This window comes from Abramis brama (genome assembly GCF_963993115.1).
Source record: "Abramis brama genome assembly, chromosome: 18".
NCBI lineage: Eukaryota > Metazoa > Chordata > Actinopteri > Cypriniformes > Leuciscidae > Abramis > Abramis brama.
Genome location: NC_139980.1, coordinates 13,002,275 through 13,024,010, shown reverse-complemented (window position 1 = coordinate 13,024,010; position 21,736 = coordinate 13,002,275). Strand labels below are relative to the sequence as shown.

General features: G+C 38.1%; 2 protein-coding genes across 7 annotated transcripts in view; both read right to left on the bottom strand.

Moving 5' to 3' along the window:
• Positions 1 to 1,127: 1,127 nt before the first annotated feature.
• On the bottom strand, positions 1,128 to 3,036 carry LOC311068772 (zona pellucida sperm-binding protein 3-like). The gene is made up of 8 exons (XM_084091399.1): positions 2,446 to 3,036; positions 2,248 to 2,369; positions 2,055 to 2,161; positions 1,804 to 1,981; positions 1,614 to 1,731; positions 1,469 to 1,548; positions 1,312 to 1,400; positions 1,128 to 1,243 (listed from the first exon to the last, which is right to left on the bottom strand). Exons 1-8 carry the CDS (start codon positions 3,022 to 3,024, stop codon positions 1,176 to 1,178), a joined length of 1,341 nt encoding a protein of 446 aa, XP_083947525.1. The 5' UTR covers positions 3,025 to 3,036; the 3' UTR covers positions 1,128 to 1,175.
• A 5,331-nt stretch (positions 3,037 to 8,367) lies between these two features.
• The window catches only part of cdc42bpb (CDC42 binding protein kinase beta (DMPK-like)), a 69,277-nt gene continuing 55,908 nt past the window's right edge, over positions 8,368 to 21,736 (bottom strand). For 2 of the 6 annotated variants that reach the window (XM_084091917.1, XM_084091919.1), the window contains 17 exons: positions 20,692 to 20,775; positions 20,422 to 20,496; positions 20,174 to 20,279; positions 19,868 to 20,004; positions 19,595 to 19,734; positions 18,922 to 19,003; positions 18,606 to 18,822; positions 17,618 to 17,680; positions 16,929 to 17,525; positions 15,372 to 15,469; positions 15,191 to 15,275; positions 13,881 to 14,001; positions 13,674 to 13,791; positions 12,185 to 12,379; positions 11,323 to 11,425; positions 11,153 to 11,223; positions 8,368 to 10,025 (listed from right to left, as the gene is read on the bottom strand). In XM_084091917.1, coding sequence (XP_083948043.1) covers positions 9,897 to 10,025; positions 11,153 to 11,223; positions 11,323 to 11,425; positions 12,185 to 12,379; positions 13,674 to 13,791; positions 13,881 to 14,001; positions 15,191 to 15,275; positions 15,372 to 15,469; positions 16,929 to 17,525; positions 17,618 to 17,680; positions 18,606 to 18,822; positions 18,922 to 19,003; positions 19,595 to 19,734; positions 19,868 to 20,004; positions 20,174 to 20,279; positions 20,422 to 20,496; positions 20,692 to 20,775 — 2,421 coding nt within the window. In that variant the 3' untranslated portion in view covers positions 8,368 to 9,896. The remainder of the gene's footprint in view (positions 10,026 to 11,152; positions 11,224 to 11,322; positions 11,426 to 12,184; positions 12,380 to 13,673; positions 13,792 to 13,880; positions 14,002 to 15,190; positions 15,276 to 15,371; positions 15,470 to 16,928; positions 17,526 to 17,617; positions 17,681 to 18,605; positions 18,823 to 18,921; positions 19,004 to 19,594; positions 19,735 to 19,867; positions 20,005 to 20,173; positions 20,280 to 20,421; positions 20,497 to 20,691; positions 20,776 to 21,736) is intronic. The other 4 variants (XM_084091920.1, XM_084091921.1, XM_084091918.1 and 1 more) reach the window with 3 other exon arrangements.

Here is a 21,736-nt window from a genome sequence, read left to right as displayed (position 1 = left end):
CCATGAAAGTGCCAAGTATGTCCGATGACCAGTCCACCCCTGGTCAAAGCCACCTCATTAGTGGTTTTCTGGAGCTCATACAACTACACAGGCTGTCAACAAACTCTCAACAGGTAAATCATTTCTTTATTAAAATGTCAATATATTTTAACTTTAAAAAGTGTACTGGTTTCCTATCAGCATGTCTTTTTCTCTTTTTAGTTTAACAGAACATGTAAGTGTGAGCAGCTCTGTTCAATTAGGGACACTCATCTTCTCTACAAAGTAACAGAGATATTGAATTTATGATCCATATTGTTAGAATTTCTAATTATTACTTTATGCCTAAACACCCAGTCACAAGAAAACATTAAAGTAATCATGACTTTATATCACTTTTTCCTTTTAACACCATTTTTGCAAATTTTGGCCTTCATAAATATAGCCTATAATTGTTTTTACATAATCAATTGGAAGAGACAAACTTTAACTCTTAACTCAATTATTTCAATGCTGTCCCGTATCATAACCTCATCATCTGCAGAGAGAAACTGTCACTCAGAATACACATAATGAAGGACGTAAAGACATCATGAGCATTGTAAAGATATTTCACTTTGCTGCTTTATTATGTAAAACCCAAAGAGGCAACAAAATATAAGACTAGGCAGAGAGGACTAAAAAAAAAAACAATATAAATAATGTGTAAAAATGTTAATACTAATATGATATGAAGACACTATTATTTATTAATAAAATAAAACTATTATTAAAAAGGTTATTTATAAAACCATAAGGTAAAGGTATAGCACTTTCAAAGCATTGTTCTTTATGGAACCTTATTAAAAGGGTTCCATTTATTACCAAAAACGATTCTGCTAGTTACAAGCCATAGAACCCTATTTTGGTACTGTTTAGAACCTTTTTTTCTTAAAGGTGCATTATATAATATTGACAGCTAGTGGTTGAAATGGGTCCAAATTCAAAATATTCAAATTGAAAGAATTCTAAATAGAGAGTGTTGTTCACCCACCCCCTCCTGCTCAGACTCAGAGTGTTAGTGTTGTAATAGGCCTATAGCCCCACAAATAACTTGAGCAATATGCTGCCCCCTCCCCATTTTTGCAAATAAAGACAAGAAAAACAAATATATTCATGACATTTATTAATCACCAGAAGTCACATGGCATTTCCAGTTATTTTTGGCCATAGCCATATTCTTTAACCTCGATGGGGCCAACAGATGCTCTTTCCCAGCGTAGATCTGAGGAACAAATGATTAGTGAGAACTAAAGCCATGCACGACAACAAGTTATCAGAGTTAGTCCAAACCTGTAAGCAGTTGATCATTTCCACTTCCGATGCTACAAGTAGTGTCACAGCAGCCACACACCTGGTCAGAACCATCTGCAGACACCCACCTGACAAAAACCCTCAATTAAGTTAAAGCAACTAATTCACCTGTATATTAATCTAGCATGCAACATACCCATTAACAGAGAGTGAACAAGCTTTCTGTTCAGAACTTGGAGAGGTTGCAGCCACCTTCAAAATGCATGTGATGTAGACCTGCAGAGACAATTGTTTGTACACCATGGCAGCATATCATACAAATAGTTACAAGACATACATACCAGCCCACTGTCTACTTGCTGGAACCTGAACGCCTCTAGCTGAAACCCTAGCTTATCACCTTGAGTCCGGGGCATAAAGTGAGACGTTGAGCCTGTGAGCTTGGCATCAACCAGGCACCTGTGAACAGAACCCAGTTAGAAGTCACACAACCCTTCTGGAAGCTGGGATACATGAGGTAGCACCTCTTACCCATTATTCTCAATAAAGGAGTATCTGGGGACAGAAGCAACATCAGGGACTGCAGTAGCCACGCAGCGGTCCACAAACACACGGACGGGAACATGGCTGTACAAATGCACTGATGCTTCAAGATTTATCATGTCACCCAGGAAGTACTGGTTAGAAGGTCTCTCAAATCTCCAGTCATCTGCAGAGAGAAAGAGAAGTCTTAACACAGATGATTCACAAGGATACTACAAATCTGTTTGGGCTACACCAACCAGTCATGAGCTTGAGGGAGAAGACAAAGACTTCCTCTGCAACCATAGTTGAGGCATATGGGATCCATGTGGGATACATTAAGGCATCGCTGCTCACATTATGTGTTCTGTAGGAGTTAAACAAGCGGTCATCTCTTGCCCATGAACGGCAGGGTTAGAACATCCGGTGAGCCTGAATTACTTGAATCCTCACCTTGGATAATGACACTCGATACCAACCACCGCACCACTGCTCCTGACAATAGGAACACCATATGAAGCCTCTTGTGGAGTGTAGATAATGTTGAACCTATAGACAAGCGCATCCTCAGTCACCTAAACAGAAAGGTTAATAGAAGAACAGTCACATAGACGGTTCAGAATACCTATGATTGTCACAACAGAACCTTACCATTGATGTGCCGCTACATCCATGCAGTTCAGACTCAAAGATCAGCACTTGAGCAGAAGAATCCTCTCCAGTTGCAGTACAGCCTCCCAGTGTAAAACCAGAGGACAACACTGGGTGCCCAGTCCCAAAGAAGTCCTTCATCACTTCCACATATACTGAATTCTCTCCACACTGAACAGCTACACTGTTGGCAGGGACAGGATAAGGCAACACAAAAGGAACATCTGGCTGCTGTGGTTCCTCTGGTAGACTTGGAAAGCTCCACGTCAGTTTCCCCACTGGACCCTGCAACAACTCTTTTAATTGAACACCCATAAGATCTTGAGAAGACTTTCCAAAGTCAGTCCTGACTGGTGTCTGGACAGGAAACTGAGCGGGAAACGTTTGTGGTGCAAATACAGCGTTACTGGGAACCAAAGACATCCCGGAATCAGCCTGTCGAGAAGCTTGAGCTAATGTTCTAGGCTTAAACTTGCTTGGACTCCGATTATGTGCTGCTCTTGCTCTCCATTGTGCTTCAGAAAATCCAAGTGCAAGAATAAACACCAATCCAAATCCAACCTGCCAAAACCCCATCATTGCCAAGCTTGTTTCAATGACACATTAGGGTGCTACCATCCAAATTTATGCAGATGTAAATCAGAATGGATCCACCTCTCTCGTGACAAGCATAATTGTTCTCTGCACCTGCCAATTTACTCAGTCAATATAACACAGGTGAAAGTCATTGAGTCTATGAAGTACCATATAAGGGCATGTTATTAGTAGCTAAACCAAATAACTGCTTATTTTCACTATTAAAGTTAGTTGCCAACCGCCATAAAAATTGAAAGAAGAAGAAGAAGAATTGCTTATTTTAAATATCAAAATGACAGATCAATTCCCTGAAACACAAACAACCCCAAGTCTTTTTGTGTCTTCCTTTTTTATTAATTCAGAAACATGGCCACAGACAGAATTGAACAAAATAATAAAGCTGTTTTAGGTTTAGATTGTAACAAACGTTCTTCCCTCACATCAACAGCAATCTTCACAAGGAACTGAAATGGAGAAATTTAGTTCAGAACCAAAGGACTGCAGGATCATAACATTATTTTATTATAGATTCACTGAAATTTTTTCTCCCCATTACAACTGTTATGTTTAGGTTGATCAGAGTGTTTGTGGATTCATTGTAAACTTCATTCTTTCTTGAACTATACATGCTGGTCAGCACCAAAAGACTACTACAAAAGTCTATTACAAAAATTTAATTTAAAATAAAAAAATGTTGGTGTTTAAAGCATGTTTAACAAACTCCATAGATTTTTATATCCAACTATATGAAAAACATGGTGAATGTAGTAAATCCAGATTACATAGGCCTACACACATTCATACATGGGATGAGCGGAGCTAGTTGTAACACACATGGTTTAAAACTTTACACACATGCATGCATGCCAAAACTTGGTGTATGTACTAGTTGCCACACTCTCAGAAAAAAAGGTACAAAAGCTGTCACTGGGACAGTACCCTTCAAAAGGGTTCTAATATGTACCATTTAGGCACTAATATGTACACTTTTGGTACCAAGATGTACCTTTGAGGGACTAATATGCTAAAAAGGTACCACCACAGTGACAGCTTTTGTAACTTTTTTTTCTGAGAGTGCATATCAACATTATTGTTTTGTTTTTTTTAATTAAAAAATCTTTAAGATATCACCGAACATTTATTTAACCATAGCAAAAGTAAATTTCTCACTGAAGTTGATTTTTCATCTCTGTTTTTGTGTTAATTTAAAATCTGATATTATTTTAATCTTATATCTGTTATTTAACCAGCAGAAGACACTAGCAGGGTTTAAATTAGTTGCGTAGGGCACAACCCTATTAGAACTATACTTTTATAAAATCTATTGATGGATGGAAATAGATGAATTAAGACTGAAAGTCAATGGTCAGAAATGATTCATTATTATTGTTTTGAACCATGCTGTATAGCTGTGTTTTGATGTGTTTTTGTTGTCAAACTCAAAAATGTGTTTATTTTTAATTATTAAAAAATCCCATTATTTTATATGAAAAAGTTAATAATTGTATTTTATTGATTAAATATTTTAGTTTGTCTTGTTTTATTATTTTTTATTAGATCAAATAACATTTTAATCTGTCATATGGTCATGTTACAATGTGCCCCTCACATATTACAACATGCCCTATCTGTGAGGCAAGTTGTCACATTTTACTTCCATTATTTCAGGGTAAATCAAGAAAAAAGTATACACTGTATTAAAGAAACAAAACCACATAATTGTACTAGTGTGAAATTAATGTGGAAAAGAAATTCCCTGAACCCCAAGTGGATTTACACAAACTGAGAAAGTCAAAAAAGTGTTAGGTTGTGCCCCGCTCTCCCCTACTCTCTAAAAGAAGATGGTTCTTTAAAGGTGCTTTACACGTAGCCTAACAGTTCTATTTAGAACTGTATCATCCTGAAGAACCACATTCTGAAATGGTTCTTAAGGGTTCTTTATTTCCCGCCTTTTTGTTTTTCAAATCTGTAACTGTCATGTGTAGCAATGTATGAATGAATAAAGTAGTTATATAGCACATTTCCTGTACTACTGTACACCCAAAGCGCTTTACAATCATGTCAGAGTCTCTCCTCAACCACCAGCACCAGTGCAGAATCCACTTGGACGATGCAAAGGCAGCCATAGTAGGCTAGTAGCCTAAGTTGAATAATAGAATATAAAAACACAGCCTTCACAGTATTAATAAAAAATACTAAAGTTACGGCTGCTGTCTCTTTAAGACCCAGTGCAGCAAGGGCATAGGCAAACCAATATTTTATAAATTTCGTATTTTATGTTTTATTTATTTCGTGTTTTTTTAAGCTCACATTGACCTGATGTAAGAAATTATTTATACACAGCTTTGTTCAGACATTATAGTTTGCGGCTGTACTCGCTAAGACGGCCAAGGGGGTTCTTTTTTTGGTCATGCCAAACACCTCTCCACTGAAATCGGCCTGACATTGATGGCCAATAAGGGCCACTGGGTTCCTCAGATAATTAAACTGCTGGACTGGGAGGACAACGCAGGCCACTACATCATGGTTATGGAACGGCCCACACCTTGCATGGACTTGTTTAGTTTCATGGAGCTTCATGGATGGATCCTCGATGAGCGAACTGCACGACATCAGGGGCGCAACTGCACATTTGCTGAGGGTATGCAAGCCCCCCGAACCCCGAACCCACCCACCACAGTTTTACCAAAAATCCTGTGAGAAACACTGGTATTGCTATGCCAATGCAGCTTATAGCTTGTTTTAGGATTCATCACTGTGGAGTATAGTTCAATTCTATTAATAAATGTCAATTTTGTACTTATTTAATCTGTTAACTCTCACTCGTTCCTACTCACTCATTACATGGCATTAGTGGTTTTAAGGAATAGGAGTTGGTATACATATTCAAGGGTGTGCAGAGATGGGCATTGTTCATGATCATATAGTGGGCCAGTCTGGGCCAAAATGCTAGGGCCGATTTTTTTGTCCCAGTCCAGCCCTGCATACAAAGTATTATTAGGTCCAAGCACTGAAGTCATGGAACCCTATTGTGTTTGTACTGATTTTCTTCTTTTTCATTATTTGTCTGCCCTAAAAGTGTATAGGCGTCAGAGGCTGTAAATTGTAGAGACCCCAAATTTAGCAGGATGGTCCCAATCATGCACCACTACTCAGGCACACACACATCTGACACTAGGTGGCGCTATAATAAGGTGATTTGTGTTTTGGGTCATAGAAATCATTTTTTGAGTCGATTTAATTTTTATTTCATAAAAATTCTATTTGGAATTTTCTGAAAAACCTTCACAAAATTAGGTACACAGCAGCTAGGGGAAGCTAGGTGCTGGCAAAAAGTTGTAAAATTAACTAAAATGTTCCTGATTTTCATTTGTTGTCAATGTTACTCATCATTTTGATTAATTATTCCACACTTGTGTCTTATTTTCCTCCTCAGTTACACTTTACATTTATAGGCCTCAGGTTTAGTTGTTCTTGTTGGTTTCTCAGTGGTTTGCTTTCTTCTCATTGTTTTCCTGTTTCTCCTGCATGTTTTGTTTTTCGATTTTGTGCTAATAAAAGATACTGCTGCAAATCCTGCCTCAACTCTTCCTTGTTGCAAATCCCTTATTCGCAGTCATTTTGAGGATACACACAAAGTTGCATCAAAATTGCACCTATAGGGGGCGTTACAGCAGAAAATATCTGTATAATCGGTGGTTGAAAAATGGTGTGCATATTCTTTAGGGGACGTCCTAAAATATTTTCTAATTACTAATATATTACTTCAAAAAATCTGGTCTGACAGCCCAGGAGCCAATCAAACTTCAGCCACTAACCACATTAAATCTGAATCCATATATTTTGTGAAAATGAATGTGTAGCCTACCAAATATCGTGGAAATCTGCCACAAGGAGGCGATAATGTAAGCAGCAATTGTTTTTTGTTTTTTTGTTTCGTTTTCTTTTTCTGACTCCTTGACTGAATCTTGAGCTCTAACAAGTGTGTATCTCATATTGATGTTTATGTGTAAAATGTATTCTCCATTTTAAAGGGGTGGTTGAATATGATTTCACTTTTCTAACTTTAGTTAGTGTGTAATGTTGCTGTTTGAGTATAAACAACATCTGCAAAGTTACAACGCTCAAAGTTCAAAGCAAAGGGAGATAATTGCTTTTAAAGAAATAGCTTTTTAAGGACTACAACAAACGGCTAGTAGGGACTACACAAGCTTCCTCCCGGGTTAGTGACATCACTAACCCTAAAATTTACATAAACCCGCCCCTGGGAACACGATTTATTGATTATCATGACAGAATATGCTAATCAATGACTAGAAGATAACTACACAATAGCTACATAAATTCATCAACTAACCATTCATAAGTGTTGTCTACATGTTGTCACTTCTTACTGAGTCTCTCCATCTTTCTGACTTCGGTTTGAACATAAAAGGCTAAAAGTTTTAGAAATTTTCAGTGCATGTCTGTGTGAGTGCAAGCTCTTGAAGCTCCGCCCCCTGTGCCGGGAGCAGCAGCTCATTTGCATTTAAAGGAACAGACACAAAACGGTGCGTTTTTGCTCACCCTCAAAGTGATCTGTGGGGTATTTTGAGCTAAAACTTCACATACACACTCTGGGGACATCAGAGACTTATTTTACATCTTGTGAAAAGGGCATTATACCACCCCTTTAATTTTCTGAAAACCATATTTTGTCAAACTCCTCCTAGGTCTCGAGTCAGATCTTCACTAAACTTTGCACACATCTACACTAGACCAAGCTGAAAACATATTTGTCAAGTGGCCAAACATGACAATGTATTGCTGTCCAATAAAAAGAAAGACAGTTTATACTTTATTATGCTTGGCACCGATTCCTACTGTCTGTATCTGTGCTATCTAGTTCTTTTGTATAGTCAAAAGAAAAGGAGATTAATAAAGAATAAAGTAGTGCATTGTATATGCCATTAATTTACTATAGAAGTCCAGTGCCATCCTAAGGATTTTGTAATTGCAATTAATGTACATAATGTATAAAATAGTCGATACTATCATACTACAGTTCTTGACCAATAAGAATGTGATACTGGTTACAGAATAATCAGCCAGCAGCAAGCAGTTTTGAACCCATCAAGACAAAAAATGTAATTTCCCTATGTGGATTCATCAGTTACTCTTAATCATTCTCTTAATTAACACAAACTGCTTAAATTTAGAATAGAAACGGTTCAAAAACGTTTTGCAAAAAGCTGTCTGGTGTAAAAAAAGCCTTAAGTGTAATATTTTCAGCAATTCGTCAAACAAGATGTGTAACTTTGACTTATGACCAAAGAATAATTTTATCCTAGATATGAAAGATTCAAATTCAACAAAAAAAGCACAACAGGTACTCTTTTATTGTTCGTTCAAATTTATGTGGCTAACAAGTCAATAATTACAAAGATTTCAACCTGTGATTCGTTTTTTTTTTTTTTTTGAAGTAAAAGCAGTAGTGTTCTGAGGATAAACTTCCATCTGATGAAGCGGACAAGTGAAGTATGGGAGGGGAAGGAGGTACAAGTAAAACCATTCACACAAAATTATTTCCTTGGACTAAAAAAATGTGCAAGTGTTTTACAGTATTTCAGAAGGGTGGGGGACAACATAATACATTACCGTCAGCCTCGTCAAAAACCACTAAAATGCTTTAGCAGACAGTTTATTACTGAAACGGAAGTTGGCACTGAAGGCACACTTGAGTGATAATGGATATGCCGGCCATGCATGCGGATCTCAAGCATGTCAACACACAAACTCATATCAGCGTTCCGATAGGAGTCTTTAACAGTGACGGTCCCACATGGCTGCTCGCATGTGTCAAACATCATAAACCAGAATCAGAGCATGGCTATGGTGAGATAACCTTATCACATATATAATTTTTTAATTTTATTTTTAAATAGAGCACACAAAGCAGCAGTAGCAGCTTAAGATGAACTACTGAAATCCTATGAATAGTTGAAGCTGTGTGCCGTTCTCTTTTGTATTCTTATTAAAACACTTATCTATATGTAAAGTCTTCATTTTTGTTGCTTTCTTTTTTCTCCGGGTGATAAGCTGAATTAGATATCTTTGTGGGAAACATCTAAGTTAAAACATGAATATTATAAACGCTGGTTTAAATGAAGAACTGGAGAGAGAGAGAAAGAGGAATTATATGACAATAAAAGTGCCCTCTGGTTTAGCTTTGAACCCTAAAGTCTCTGTCACCGATCTATTGCTCATATGAGATGAGGCGAGACGTTTCACGGGTCTGTGGCGAATCATGTTATGGGTCCAATTGGTTTATACAAGAAAGTCACAGTCCTATATCATCCTCGGTTCCTTTCTTCCTGATACGCTCCTCTCTTCGGCCCCCTTGATGAGTGTTCCTGATAATATACATTTAAAAACAGCATAAGAAGTCTCTTTCTGAAGGGAAGCTACGAATCCAGAAGCAATTCTGACACAGCAGATGTAATGCATGTTCATTTACTAAAGTAAAAAATTGCAATTAAGATTTAAAATAAAATAAAAGTCCATTATACTGCTAATCTGACCCAGTTAGTGTAATACCATGACAATTTCCACCAGGGGGCAGGCTTTAATATTGTATCTTTTTTTTTTTTCGGTGGCTCTGACACGCTCAGGTGTTTCGTCTAAGCCTGCCAGCACAAACCCAACACCTTCCACTTGTGGCGATTGATGCGTCTACCCAGCAGCAGGATTTAGGGTAAACCTTTGGCCCTTGTGTTGAGTGAGCAGGTGACTTGGAAGAGTCTTGGCACTTTTTAGTGAGTCCTAGCAGAGCGGATTGATAGTGGGGGGGTTGGGGGATGGGGTGTGCAGGGTGAAAAAGAGGGAGTTGTCCTTTTTCAGCCGTCCAGTGATTGATCCAGGCTGTCCAGAGTGAGCTGACTGCGGTGGGGAGAGTTGGGGCTCGGGGGGCTGCTGGGGTTGGAGCTGTTGGAGGGGGTGGAATGTTTGGTCGAGTCAGAGTCGGGCTACAATAAGGATAAAGAAGAAAACAAGGAAAAAAACAAGATTAGCAGATCAGTTTCTTGTTAACTAGTTAGTTTTCAAATTCTTGCAAAGTATAAAATACCTGGGTGGGTTATTACAGAAGTGTTGCTATTGTTACCTAAAACTATAAAAAATATTGAATACAGCTCAAATAACAAAAAAATAAAGATTAAAAAACTTTAAATTGAAAGTAAACTTGAAAAAATCTTAAACCAGAATTAAGTATTATGATTACTAAAATAATACTGAAATAAAATAAATTAAAGCTAAAAAAAAAAAAAAAAACTAAGTTAGGGGTGTAACGATACCTTCATGTCACGATTCGATACACAACACAACACTCACGATACAATATTATTGCGATACTCCAAGACATATGATAAAAGGTTAACAAAAAAAAGTAATGTTGATTAAAATGCTACATTTTTTATTACATTGTGGGTGTAAATGAATAGACTTGGACTTGGTGCTGGTAACCCAATGCACAGGACAATGTTGACACTGGAATAAAAATATTCATGATTCTGAAGCTGAAAATACACAATTATTTTAGACGCATATGCTTGCATTCTGTCACTGACTAGACATATTTAAAATAAAGTAGGCCACCTTTTACACAATTATTCCCCTATTGCATTATTATACATTATATTCAACATTATATATAGTAGTTTAATGTAGTACTGACACTAAAACTCTGAAAACTTGATTTTTTTTCCACCTCACACAGTAATTTTTATTTTGGGTGAACTATCAATGATACATATTGTTGCATTTTTGTATTGCGTTATATTGTTACAATATATTGTTACACCCCTAAAAGCAAAACCAATTTACTAAATCTTATATTGAAATGAAGACTGAAAAATATTAAAAAAATTAAAGCCAATTCAAAATATTGAAAATAGTGCATAAATACTACTAAAATAAAACAGCTGTAGTATGTATTACTGTGAAAACTGGGGCAGTTATTACAGACCACAAAATTAGGACACAAGAAAACTCGCTCACTAGCCGAAAGCTCCTCTAACCATCCATCATGTCACCTCAAGCAGCAAGTGAAATAAATCCATATTTGACATCACTGGGGAGGTCATTAAATTCGTACCTCTCTGTCATAGTCTTGATCTTGATCAGAAATACTGCGAGATGACCCTGCTCCTCCAAAATCTCCTCCTCCTTTAAACAAAGTACACATTTCAGGCATTTAGAAGGGTAAGCCGCGTGTGTGTCGTCTTGCCTGTGCTAGTCAGTGTGTTTTTAAGGAATGGCACCCACCTGAGGCAGTGCGGGTGATGTGGGTCTTACTCCTCTGTTGCCGTGAGATGCTGGACAGAGGCCGTGGCTTAGACAGGTCGTCCTGAGAAGAGGGCATCACACTCTGCAGCAGAGGTACAAGTCGTCAGACAGAGTAGGCCACAGTAAGAGCTACTGTATGTAATCACTCTTTTTTCTTTCTTTTAAACTAGAAGACTATTTTTAGTGCTTTAACTTCTGTCTTTCTTCAAATGAATATTTTGTTAATTACAAGTTAACCTCAATCAAAGGCATTTTTTAGCATTATTCAGAATCATGGGCTGTCGCAATATATAAGTTTTGTCAATGACCGCAATAATATTGTTACCGTGAATTATTTTACCCACAAGAATCGTGTACTGAAAATCTTATATTTTAACAGCCCTAATTTGGAAACAACTTTACTCGGACTTAGGCCTGGTTTCACAGACAGGGCTTAGATTAAGCCAGGATTAGGACTTTTATAATCGTGCCTTAGAAAAAAACATTACCGGTGTGCATCTTGAGAGTGCATCTGCTAGTTTACATCAATAAGTTTGACATAAGCTAAAAGCACACACAAACATAATTAGAATGATCGATTTTAGATATTTTTCACTTAAAATCAGTGAGAAAATATTTAGTCAAATAATAAACGTGAAGTATTACGTTTTATTAACCTCCTGAAATGGCTCATTTGAAACATTTTCACTACCCAAAAAAAACAGAGTTCAGCAGGACAGGGATGGTATAACACAGGAGAAGAGGGAGGAAAGGAAGTCCAGGGCCTGGAGGGTGTGGTGGGGGAGGGATGGGGAATTGGGAGGAAGAGGAAGTGGGGTGGGGAGGGGTGTTGCTAGCCTACCCTTCCTAGGGAGGATGTGGAAGGAGAGGAGGAGGAAGAGGAGAACTGAAGTAGGCTCTGCTGGGAAGAAGGCTCTTTCTGCAGATAGAGCCCGGCAGATACGGGACTCATGTGATAGACGTGCTCAAAGTTGATCGGAGGGGAGATCAGGGCATGGTGGCGAGAGGATGAGGGGGAGGGAGTCTCGCTCTGCTGCTGCCACGGCAACCAGAGGACAGAGCGAATCCACGACCAGAGCGAAAACAGAAAGAGAGACATGAACAGGAAAGAGAGACAGAGAAAAGGGTGTGAGGGTGGAAGAGTGGGGCTGGCTGGCTTTGAAGAAGAAACATGCAGAGAGAAGGGAAAGATTTTGGCGCTGTGCAGTAAAATGAAAGAAAAGGATGTTAGGATGAGTAATAAAACCCTAGAAGTCAATGGTGTGTCCAAATAGCACTTCTGTAAATTATCACAAACCCAACTGTACAAACCTCCACCACTGAAGAGCATTCAAGACTCAATTTAACTGGCAGAGACTCATTTATTAAATAAACTTTACCTGGTTCTCTCATTTAGGAGGCCATTAAAATAAAAATAAAAACTTCTAGTGAATCAACTGCATAATCAGTTTTCCTGGAAACCGTAAGCTGAGATCATTTTGAATGTAAGTATTTCAGAGGTGGCATGATTGCGGTCTACTGATTGGCCTTAATTAATAATACAATAATAATGTTAAATCTATACATATACATACTAAATATAATAAATGATACATTCAATTTTAACTACAAAGTACAATATTATGTATATCTTTATCTACATACTGTAACTCAACCAGTTAGTAAGTAGACTGATTCATGTCTTAATGTAACAAGCATGTTTCACTAAAAAAACTGTCTGATTAGAGTCTCGGGAATCGTTTGGACTTATCTGGACACACAGCATGTTTTTGATTCACTAACAAGAACGACTCGTAAGAATAATTTGTTCAGAATCAGTAATCAGACTGCAGTGGCTGTGCTGTAAGTTTTGTGGTGTGCTGTAGATTAATTAGCGGTGTTATTGCGACTGAATAGTAAAAAAAAAAAAAGTGAAATTATGTTCTGTTCCATGGTATGAATAAAAATGAAAATGGTCTAAATAAAAGGTGGTTCTCGGAATCCTCCTGTCCTAATTAGAACAGTGTTTCTTAATTTTGCTCCCGGGGACCCCATAGCGCTGCGCATTTTGAATCCTCTAGCTAACACAACTGATTCAAGTAACTGGCTCATTAGCAGCGGCTCCATGACCTGAATTAGATTAGTGAAACACCTGAAGAGTGGGGAGGAACCTCAGGCAGCAGAGTTTAGAAAGACACTGCCTTATAGAAACTCAAGGGCACATTGTTGATTTGCAGGATGAAGATTTCAAAAACTCTTCAGCTGATGGGTCGCCCCATGCAGATTTGACAATGGCATCTGTGTATTTCCGAGCAATTCCCTAAGCTTTTATCACCAGGTATGTTTATTACCAGAGGCAGATCCATGAGGACCTGCATGCCGTCGCCTGGGCCCATGTGAGCAACATGGTTGAAGTTGGTGGGGTTTGAGATCAGCTTGGATCTCATTTCAGGATCCCTCAGCATCTCTCTATATAACGAAAAGAAAACAACGTACACGGATTAGGAGAAATGCAGGAGTGCGGCGGTGTGAGAAACGTACACCTGAAGCCACCGTACCTCCTCTGTTGCAGCCGCTCCTCCTCAGGAACTTTAAAAAGGAACTTCCTCTTGCTGCGTGTCCTCACCATCAGCTTCTTGCTGCTGTCTGAGGTCTCGGGGATGGCTAGGTCACAACCATCTGTGGAAACAGTGTGAATGAGGTTTAAAAAAATGGTTATGGTTGCAAAAATAACAGCAGTCCTGGGTTTCTGAGCTCCGAGCCACTGTTTCTCAACGCACTGTGGAACTCGTTGGCAGTGAGCCTAGAGGAGGTGTGACAAATGAGGTCATTTTAGTTTACCAAACAAAAGCGTCTTTATCAAGAGGGCAATCTGCCAGAGTGGGTAGGGAGTGAATTGTAAAGGAACCACAAAGGGTGGAGCCGTACATTTTATTACCTGGGCTGCTCTTATGGATCAGTGTTTCTTACGAATCAGTTTTTGAACAAATCTTGTAAATGAACAAATCGTTCCCATTCACTGCTATGTAATCTGTGTTTTTGAACAAATCTTGTAAGTGAACAAAGTTTTCTTTCACTTTAATGTAGTGACTCATAATCAGTGCTCTTAAACAAATATTGTAAATGAACATTTTCTTTGCTTTTATACACTCACTCATTCAGTGTTTTTGAACAAATTTGTAAGTGAACAAAATCAAATCTTTTTCACTGAAGGCAGGAAAACGTGTGCTTTGCAAAGAAGAGATTTCAAAGTATGACTATTGAAAGAGCCAAGAGCATTCAAGAGCAGTGGGATGTGAAGAAATATTTCAGTGGTTAACTGTACTGAACAAATAAGTCCCCTTACTAAGCTTCAAGTCTGAATTAGACTCAGAACAGCACTGAACAAGACAATCTAATTAAAGACATCTTATGATGTTTAAAACCCCTTTTAAAAAGTCTCTTAATAGATTCATGTTTTTAACAAATCAGTTGAGTGAATAATTCAGTGACTCATAACACTCATTCAATGATTCATAACGTTCAACTCAATCGGCCACTGAACGAAACGGTGAACAAATCATTCTAGTGAACCGATTCAAAAGACTCAAGTTACTGAGATGAATCAAAATCTCCACCACTACTGAGCTCTAAGCATGTGTGGGCTTGCTAGTATTTATATACGCGTGCGTCTGTGTCTGTGTAGGTGGGAGTGATTGACATCACTGTGGAGGACTCGTATCTTCACAGGTGGACTATTGTGATCAGAGACTCTTGCTACATTAAGCAGGGAAAGAATTTCAGCCTCAGCAGTGAAGGAGACGCAAGGCTCCGTGTGTGGGAGATGTGTGTTGACATGGTGAAGTGTGTGTGTGCGGTGGGATCAGACCTGAGGAGTTGTTGCTGAAGTAGATGAGGTGGGGCTGCTCAGAGCCCAACAGGTTCAGACTGCCCTCCACATTCAGGGGCCGAATCTAGACATACATTTTAAAGTCAGATCAGTTTCTCATAAATATTAATTATATTAAACGCTGCTTTCACAAACCGTAAAATTAGGATACTCCACTCACCCTTCTTAATGAGATGGTCTGGACCCATTCTGTGGTGTGGACGTCAAACACATCTACACCATAATCGCTGTACACCGTCAGGTAGTTCGAGTTTGAGCCTGAAAATAATGAATATGGGTTTGAGATCTCATGCACATGGTCAGAAGAATGCCTAAGCAAATCATTCATGATGCCATTCTCAAAGGACTGCCTGACATGCAGTGAAACTGGGTCATTGGCCGGAGAGTTCTGTGGCTCACTATACTGGCTGAAACATCTGGGGCCTGATTCTCAAAATACTCTCAAGTATTCTTAAACACCATTTTCTTCTTATTGTCTGACTTCAGAAAAAAGTGGAAGGGCAAGTAGTGTCTAAAAGATTTATTAATGATTTGATCTTTTTTTACTTAACATCATTCCTAAGAAAAAAATAATTGTAAATACCTTAAGGATAACCAGTAACACTTTACAATAAGGTTCATTAGTTAATGTATTAACTAACATGAACTAACAATGAGCAACACATTTGTTACAGTATTTATTAATCTTTGTTAATGTTAGTTAATAAAAATAGAGCTGTTCATGTTAGTTCACGGTGCATTAACTAATGTTAACAAATACAGCCTTTGATTTTAATAACATTAGTAAATGTTGAAATTAATATTAACTAAGATTAATAAATGCTGAAGAAGTATTGTTCATTCTTAGTTCATGTTAAATAAGGTAGTTAAATAATGTTAACTAATGGACCTTATTGTAAACTGTTAACCGGATAACCTCATACTTTAATGGATTGATTGGATTTTTATATACTAAGCGTTGCAACATTGTATAATACTAGGTACATACAACAATATTGCCCTTATCTGCTCCCTTGACCATTCTGCTTCTTTCCGTTTACTGCTGCCCATTTCCCCCCCCCACTCACATCCCTGAATGGAGTTGCCCAGAGCTTTCCAATGGCCGCCTCTTACTTTACGGCATGATATCAAGGTTCTCGAGAAGGACTTTCTTCTTTGCACTGATTCCCTTAATGAGAATTGTCAGCGTTTGCCTACTTTTGAATTTTCATACTGTACATAATGTAGTGATGGCTAAATGTACTTGTTCATTCAAAATGATTGATTTTAGTTATAGTGCTTTTTTATTTACTTTTTTAATATTGAATTTTAATATCTGTCAATTATTGGTCATAACATGAAATTGGTATAGACAAAAAACATTTGATTGCTACCGGTCATTTAACTCCTAAGCTTATTATTAAAATAAACTATTTGATATATATATATATATATATATATATATATATATATATATATATTTTTTTTTTTTATAATGAAACCAGCTCCTGGTTGTTCATTTATTTCTCTTTTAAGCCACACATTCTCCTCTTTGTCTTTTCTACCTCCTCCCTGCTTTGCTGTCTCTCCTCTGTTCTTTCCTACTCCTCCCTTCCTCCAAGTCTACACATGAAAAACACTGGAATTTCAGGAGGGCTGAAAACATGAAAACAAACACCGTTGCTTAGAAACAATAATTATTTCTTCCTTCCCACACAAGCTCTTTAAAAACACTTACTGCAGGCAAGTGGTGTGGAAGGCCACATCAGCTCCTGTGTTCGAGAGCGTCGTCCTGTCGCATCCACGTACACTCCCAGCTGACTAAAGCACAGCAGCAGTTCATTTGCCCCCACCTCCATGGCGTGCAGCGCGTCCAGGGGCTGCTGGGCCAAAAAGGCTAGCGAGGGATCTGCCGGGCCGACCAGACTCACCGGTGACGACTCCCCCTGCATGGCCAGCAGAGCAAAGCCTGATGGGTAACCCACGCACAGCCGATCACGAATAATCCCCAGCCACTGGGCGATACCGGGCGCCTGCACCTCCCACAGCTTGCGGTGATGGGGCTTTGCACGTGTGATTTCATAGCAGATGACCTGGCGCTTCACGCCTGCTAGGAGACACGCTGGGCCACCGGGGCGTAGGGTACCTATAGTCATCGCCTGGCAGCCTTTCGTTTCGGTCAGCTTGGTATCAAAACCACCCTCTGCACCCTCTAGTGCCGCCCAAGCGTATAAATGGACGTGCCGATTACGGCCAGAAAGCAGGGCCACCATCTTCTCTTTGGGGATGAGCTCAATCTGGCAGACTCTTTTACAGTCGGCAGCACGAACAATGACTGAAAAAGGATAATGGGAAATTAGTTAAAGTGAAAACAATGGCAAAGAATTAAGATAAGAACTAAATCTGTGTAATACAGAATACTCATACTATCTCTGGTGAGCTCGACTACAAACAGGCCATCTTCTGTCCCCAAAATAATTCGTTCTCGATCTGTAGAGACAATAGCAGGACAGATAAGATTTGAGAAGGGTTTCTTCACCCAAAAATGAAAATTCTGTTGTCATTTACTCATCCTCATGCTGATCTAAACCCATAACACTTTTGTTCTTATTCAAAACACAAATGAAGATTTTTTTTAATGAAACCTGTGAGATATCTGTCCCTCTATTAAAAGTCCATTCCTCAAGTTTATAAAGCTACTCCCAGGTAAAACGGTCTCTGGCTATGAATTGCCATTTTTAATTACTGAAAATATTAATGCTAGATATTACTGTTAAAATATTAATACTATTACAAGAAAACATGTCCAAATGGACAAATGTAAATGGAAGACATATCTATATTTTCAGAGGAAAAGAAAAACAAATGACAATAAAAAAAACAAACTAAATTCAATAATGAAACTCCCGGAGTTTGCACAACCGGAGATGAATTTGAATTTAAAAGTTTACATTTAAAAGAATTCATTGATGAATTTATAAGTTTACATTTAAAAGAGAAGCTCTAGTTTCTTTTAAATGGTCCTTTGGTATGACAAATTCATTTTAAAGTACAAATATCCCATGTAGTCTCAATTAATTAGTAATGTGCCATAGTTATGCAACAATTAGAAATGCTGTCAAATTCTAGCATGTCACAGGAACAACAATTTCATGTAACACAAAGAAGTGCTGATTAAAATCACTTTGAGCTAAATAGGGATAATGGACAAAAAGCGGCATTTCAGTGGAATACACTGATTATAAACAGTCTCACATTTACAAATTCAAATATGTGAAAATGATCAAGTATTCAGAAATGCTCATTCCTCTCTTAGAAAATGTGTGAAAGTGGTACATTATATTGATTTGTTTGTCTAACTACTAAGTAGCAATCACAGAGGTTAACATCCCCGCCTCCCAAACACTGTACTCGCCTACGATGGCGGCAGAGAGTGTAGTTTTGATGGCAGGCAGGCTGCTGTCGTAGGCCTCGTGCAGGACATGCACCACGCGGTTCTTCAGGCGGTTCTTGGCCAGGATGTTCTGCAGGCCCTCTAGGATGCCCACCCACTTCCTCTTCTCTGCCTCACTCTCAGCTAACACCAGCAGAGGCACCGGTCGGATCGGGGAGTTCAGAGTGGAAGATGATACCTGTGCAGTTCAGGGCAAATATTGACAATTATCGTGATGCATGATTAGGCAAACATAGCAATGGCGCATTTAAAGAACAGGAAACATTTCAGAGCGTACCCGGAATATGCAGGGAATGTCTTTACGGCTAGCATGGATCACATCAGATGCCAAAACAGAGCTTACAGAGAACTCCTCGTCTCTGTAACGAAAAGAACGAAAATGTCACACAAATGAAAAATACTACTTGCTATTTCCAAGTCATCATGTCTGGGCTTATTCTGTGATAATGACAGAAAGTATTCTTTACTTACACTACTGTTAAAAAGTTTGGGGTTGTTTTTTTTTGTTTTTTTACTGTTTTTAATGTCTTAAATTGATCAAAAGTGACATTAAGGCATTTATAATGTTACAAAAGATTTCCATTTCAAATAAATGCTGTTCTTTTGAACTTTCTATTCATCAAAGAATCCTAAAGAGAAAAGAAAAAAAGTATCGCAAAAAATATTTATTCAGGATAATGCGACTCTGGAAGACTGGACCAATAGCTTCTGAAAATTCAGCTTCACCATCACAGGAATAAATTCCATTTTAAAATATATTAAAATGGAAAACAGTTATTTTAAATGGCAATAATATTATGCAATATTATTGATTTTACTCTAGTTTTTATTTAGCAGCCTTGGTGATCATAAGACTTGAATGGTAGTCTTTTGAATGGTAGTGTAGCAGACATTATTCATTGACTGTGTGTGTTGAGTACATGCCATTTGAGAATGTGACTAATCCTAACCTCAAATCGAGGACCTGACTGGCCATCACAACAGGCTGAGTGGACTTCCCTTCTGGCACCTCATAGAGGAAGAGTTTACAGTCACACACTACAGCATAAGCCCTCTGCCAGCCCTTCTTCACTCCAGTGGGCTTCGGGATCTGAAAGAGCAGTAAACGCACAGGGCAATTTAAGTTACCGGATGGCATTTATTATGAAATATGAGTTCAATGCAATTGTTCAGGTAAAGTCAATAATAAGTGACCAGAAATGTTACTACATTGTCATTCTCACCCTGACAAAGCCTTTGTAGGCTGTGCCAATGCCCCTTTGCACATCAATACCCAGAGGCCTCTTGGCCTGCTCTGGAGGAATAGGGCAAACCTGGGGCGCGTTGTCTTTACAAGACACATGGCAGATGAAAGAGCATACTAAAAGAGATGCAGTGAGGAAGAGAGAATTACTAAACATTCACATCACTTTCTTACACTGACAAGTGAAACTTGCATATAAATATTTCATCTTAGTTCAAAAACTCCTTAAGCCACCATTTTAAAGACACTGTCTCTGATCTTTTTTTATCACTAACACTTAGCTCACCCTCGCAGGCGTAGCCTTGTCGGATCTGGCCCACCATCAGTGAGGTACAGTGAGTGCACTGGGTCGGGCTGGAGAAGGTCTTGATGCTCAGCTGATGAGCTTTAGGCTGTTGACACAAATAACAAATATTAACAGTCAGAGCAATTAACTTATGCTGAAGGCTGAGAAACCAATAGGAATATACTGACAAATAAAGACCTAAAGGAACAGGCTAATGATGAGTCAGACACATCCTATGGCGGTTTTACCTTTGGCGCACAGAGAGTGGGCTGATACATTGGAGAAGGTGCAGCAGGGGTGGTCGCTTGAGGCTTGACTGGTTCCTAAAGGATTACAACAATTCCACAAAAAATAATTCTAAATTATTTTGTCACATAAAAGCATACAGCATTTTTTTTTTTTTCCAAGCTTCGTCCTATCCATTACTATTCAGGAAATGACTCAATCAATGACCAATGTATCAGACAGGAAGTCTGACAGTGGCAGAATGTAATAGGAAGTGTTAGGTGGACACTCACATCCTGTTCTGAAGCCACTGATGGGGAGGAAGAGGGAATGTCAGTCTTCTGGGGTGTGGCGTCCACATCACCGATGGAGCTTGTCTGAGGGAAAAGGCCACATTTGTGAAATCGCTCAAAATGCGTATGAATCATTTGGTGGGGGTTATTTTTATTCCATCGACTTGGCTTCTTTATGGTCAGTAGATGAGGTCAAAAGCTTTAAAAACATCCTTTAATTTCCTCAAAAGGCTACATTAACGCATTTAAGTCACGCAAACATCATCACAACGTGACTGATGACATTTGTGAAATGTATTATGTCATAACTAATAAAAATCACACAGCAGTCATGTGCTTACTCATAAAAATCATGAGCAAAAGGTTTACCTATTAATAGAATATTACATTAATTTTAGATATACAAGTTAATGTTTTTCAAAAAGTCTTTTATGCTCACCATGGCTCCATTTATTTGATAAAAAATTACAATTATTACAATTTACAGTTTGAAAACAGTTGTTCTGTTAATATTAAGATTATTTTTTTCCAGGATTCTTTGATGAATAGAAAAGTTCAAAAGAAGGCATTTTTTTATAGAAATCTTTTAATGAAAAAGTCTGACTGGCTGAATAAAAGTATAACTATTTTACTGAAAAATCTTACTGAACTCAAACTTTCAAATGTATACATTATATAAATATATATAATGCTTTTGGTTTGTTTAAGTCTTTCATCTCATGTGTAAGCAATCAGCAATAAGGCTTAGCAAACACCACTAATAAACGCCAATATAATTCAATAAACGCCAATACTATAATTCAACTTAAGATCCATTAGTAAACACTAAAGCACAATACTTGACTGACATTATCTGTAATTAAACCCCAAAATGACAAAAACAATACTTACCAAGCACTGTAAAACAAAAGATACTGATATGGTCTAATCTATGCAACATTTAAATAGACAACAGTGTCAAGGGTGATGTAGAATTTTAGGATGCAAAATGGCGGGTAATTAAAAAAAATTAAATGACATCACACTTTTTCCTCAGAGAATTACT

What these genes read in the sequence shown, in the direction of transcription:
- LOC311068772 (XM_084091399.1), bottom strand. Translation starts at nt 3,024, where the DNA reads ATGATGGGGTTTTGGCAGGTTGGATTTGGATTGGTGTTTATTCTTGCA. An exon ending in ATCGAGTGTCATTATCCAAG is followed by an intron (nt 2,162 to 2,247) that starts GTGAGGATTCAA and finishes TAACTCCTACAG; the next exon opens with AACACATAATGTGAGCAGCG. An exon ending in AAATGATCAACTGCTTACAG is followed by an intron (nt 1,244 to 1,311) that starts GTTTGGACTAAC and finishes TTTGTTCCTCAG; the next exon opens with ATCTACGCTGGGAAAGAGCA.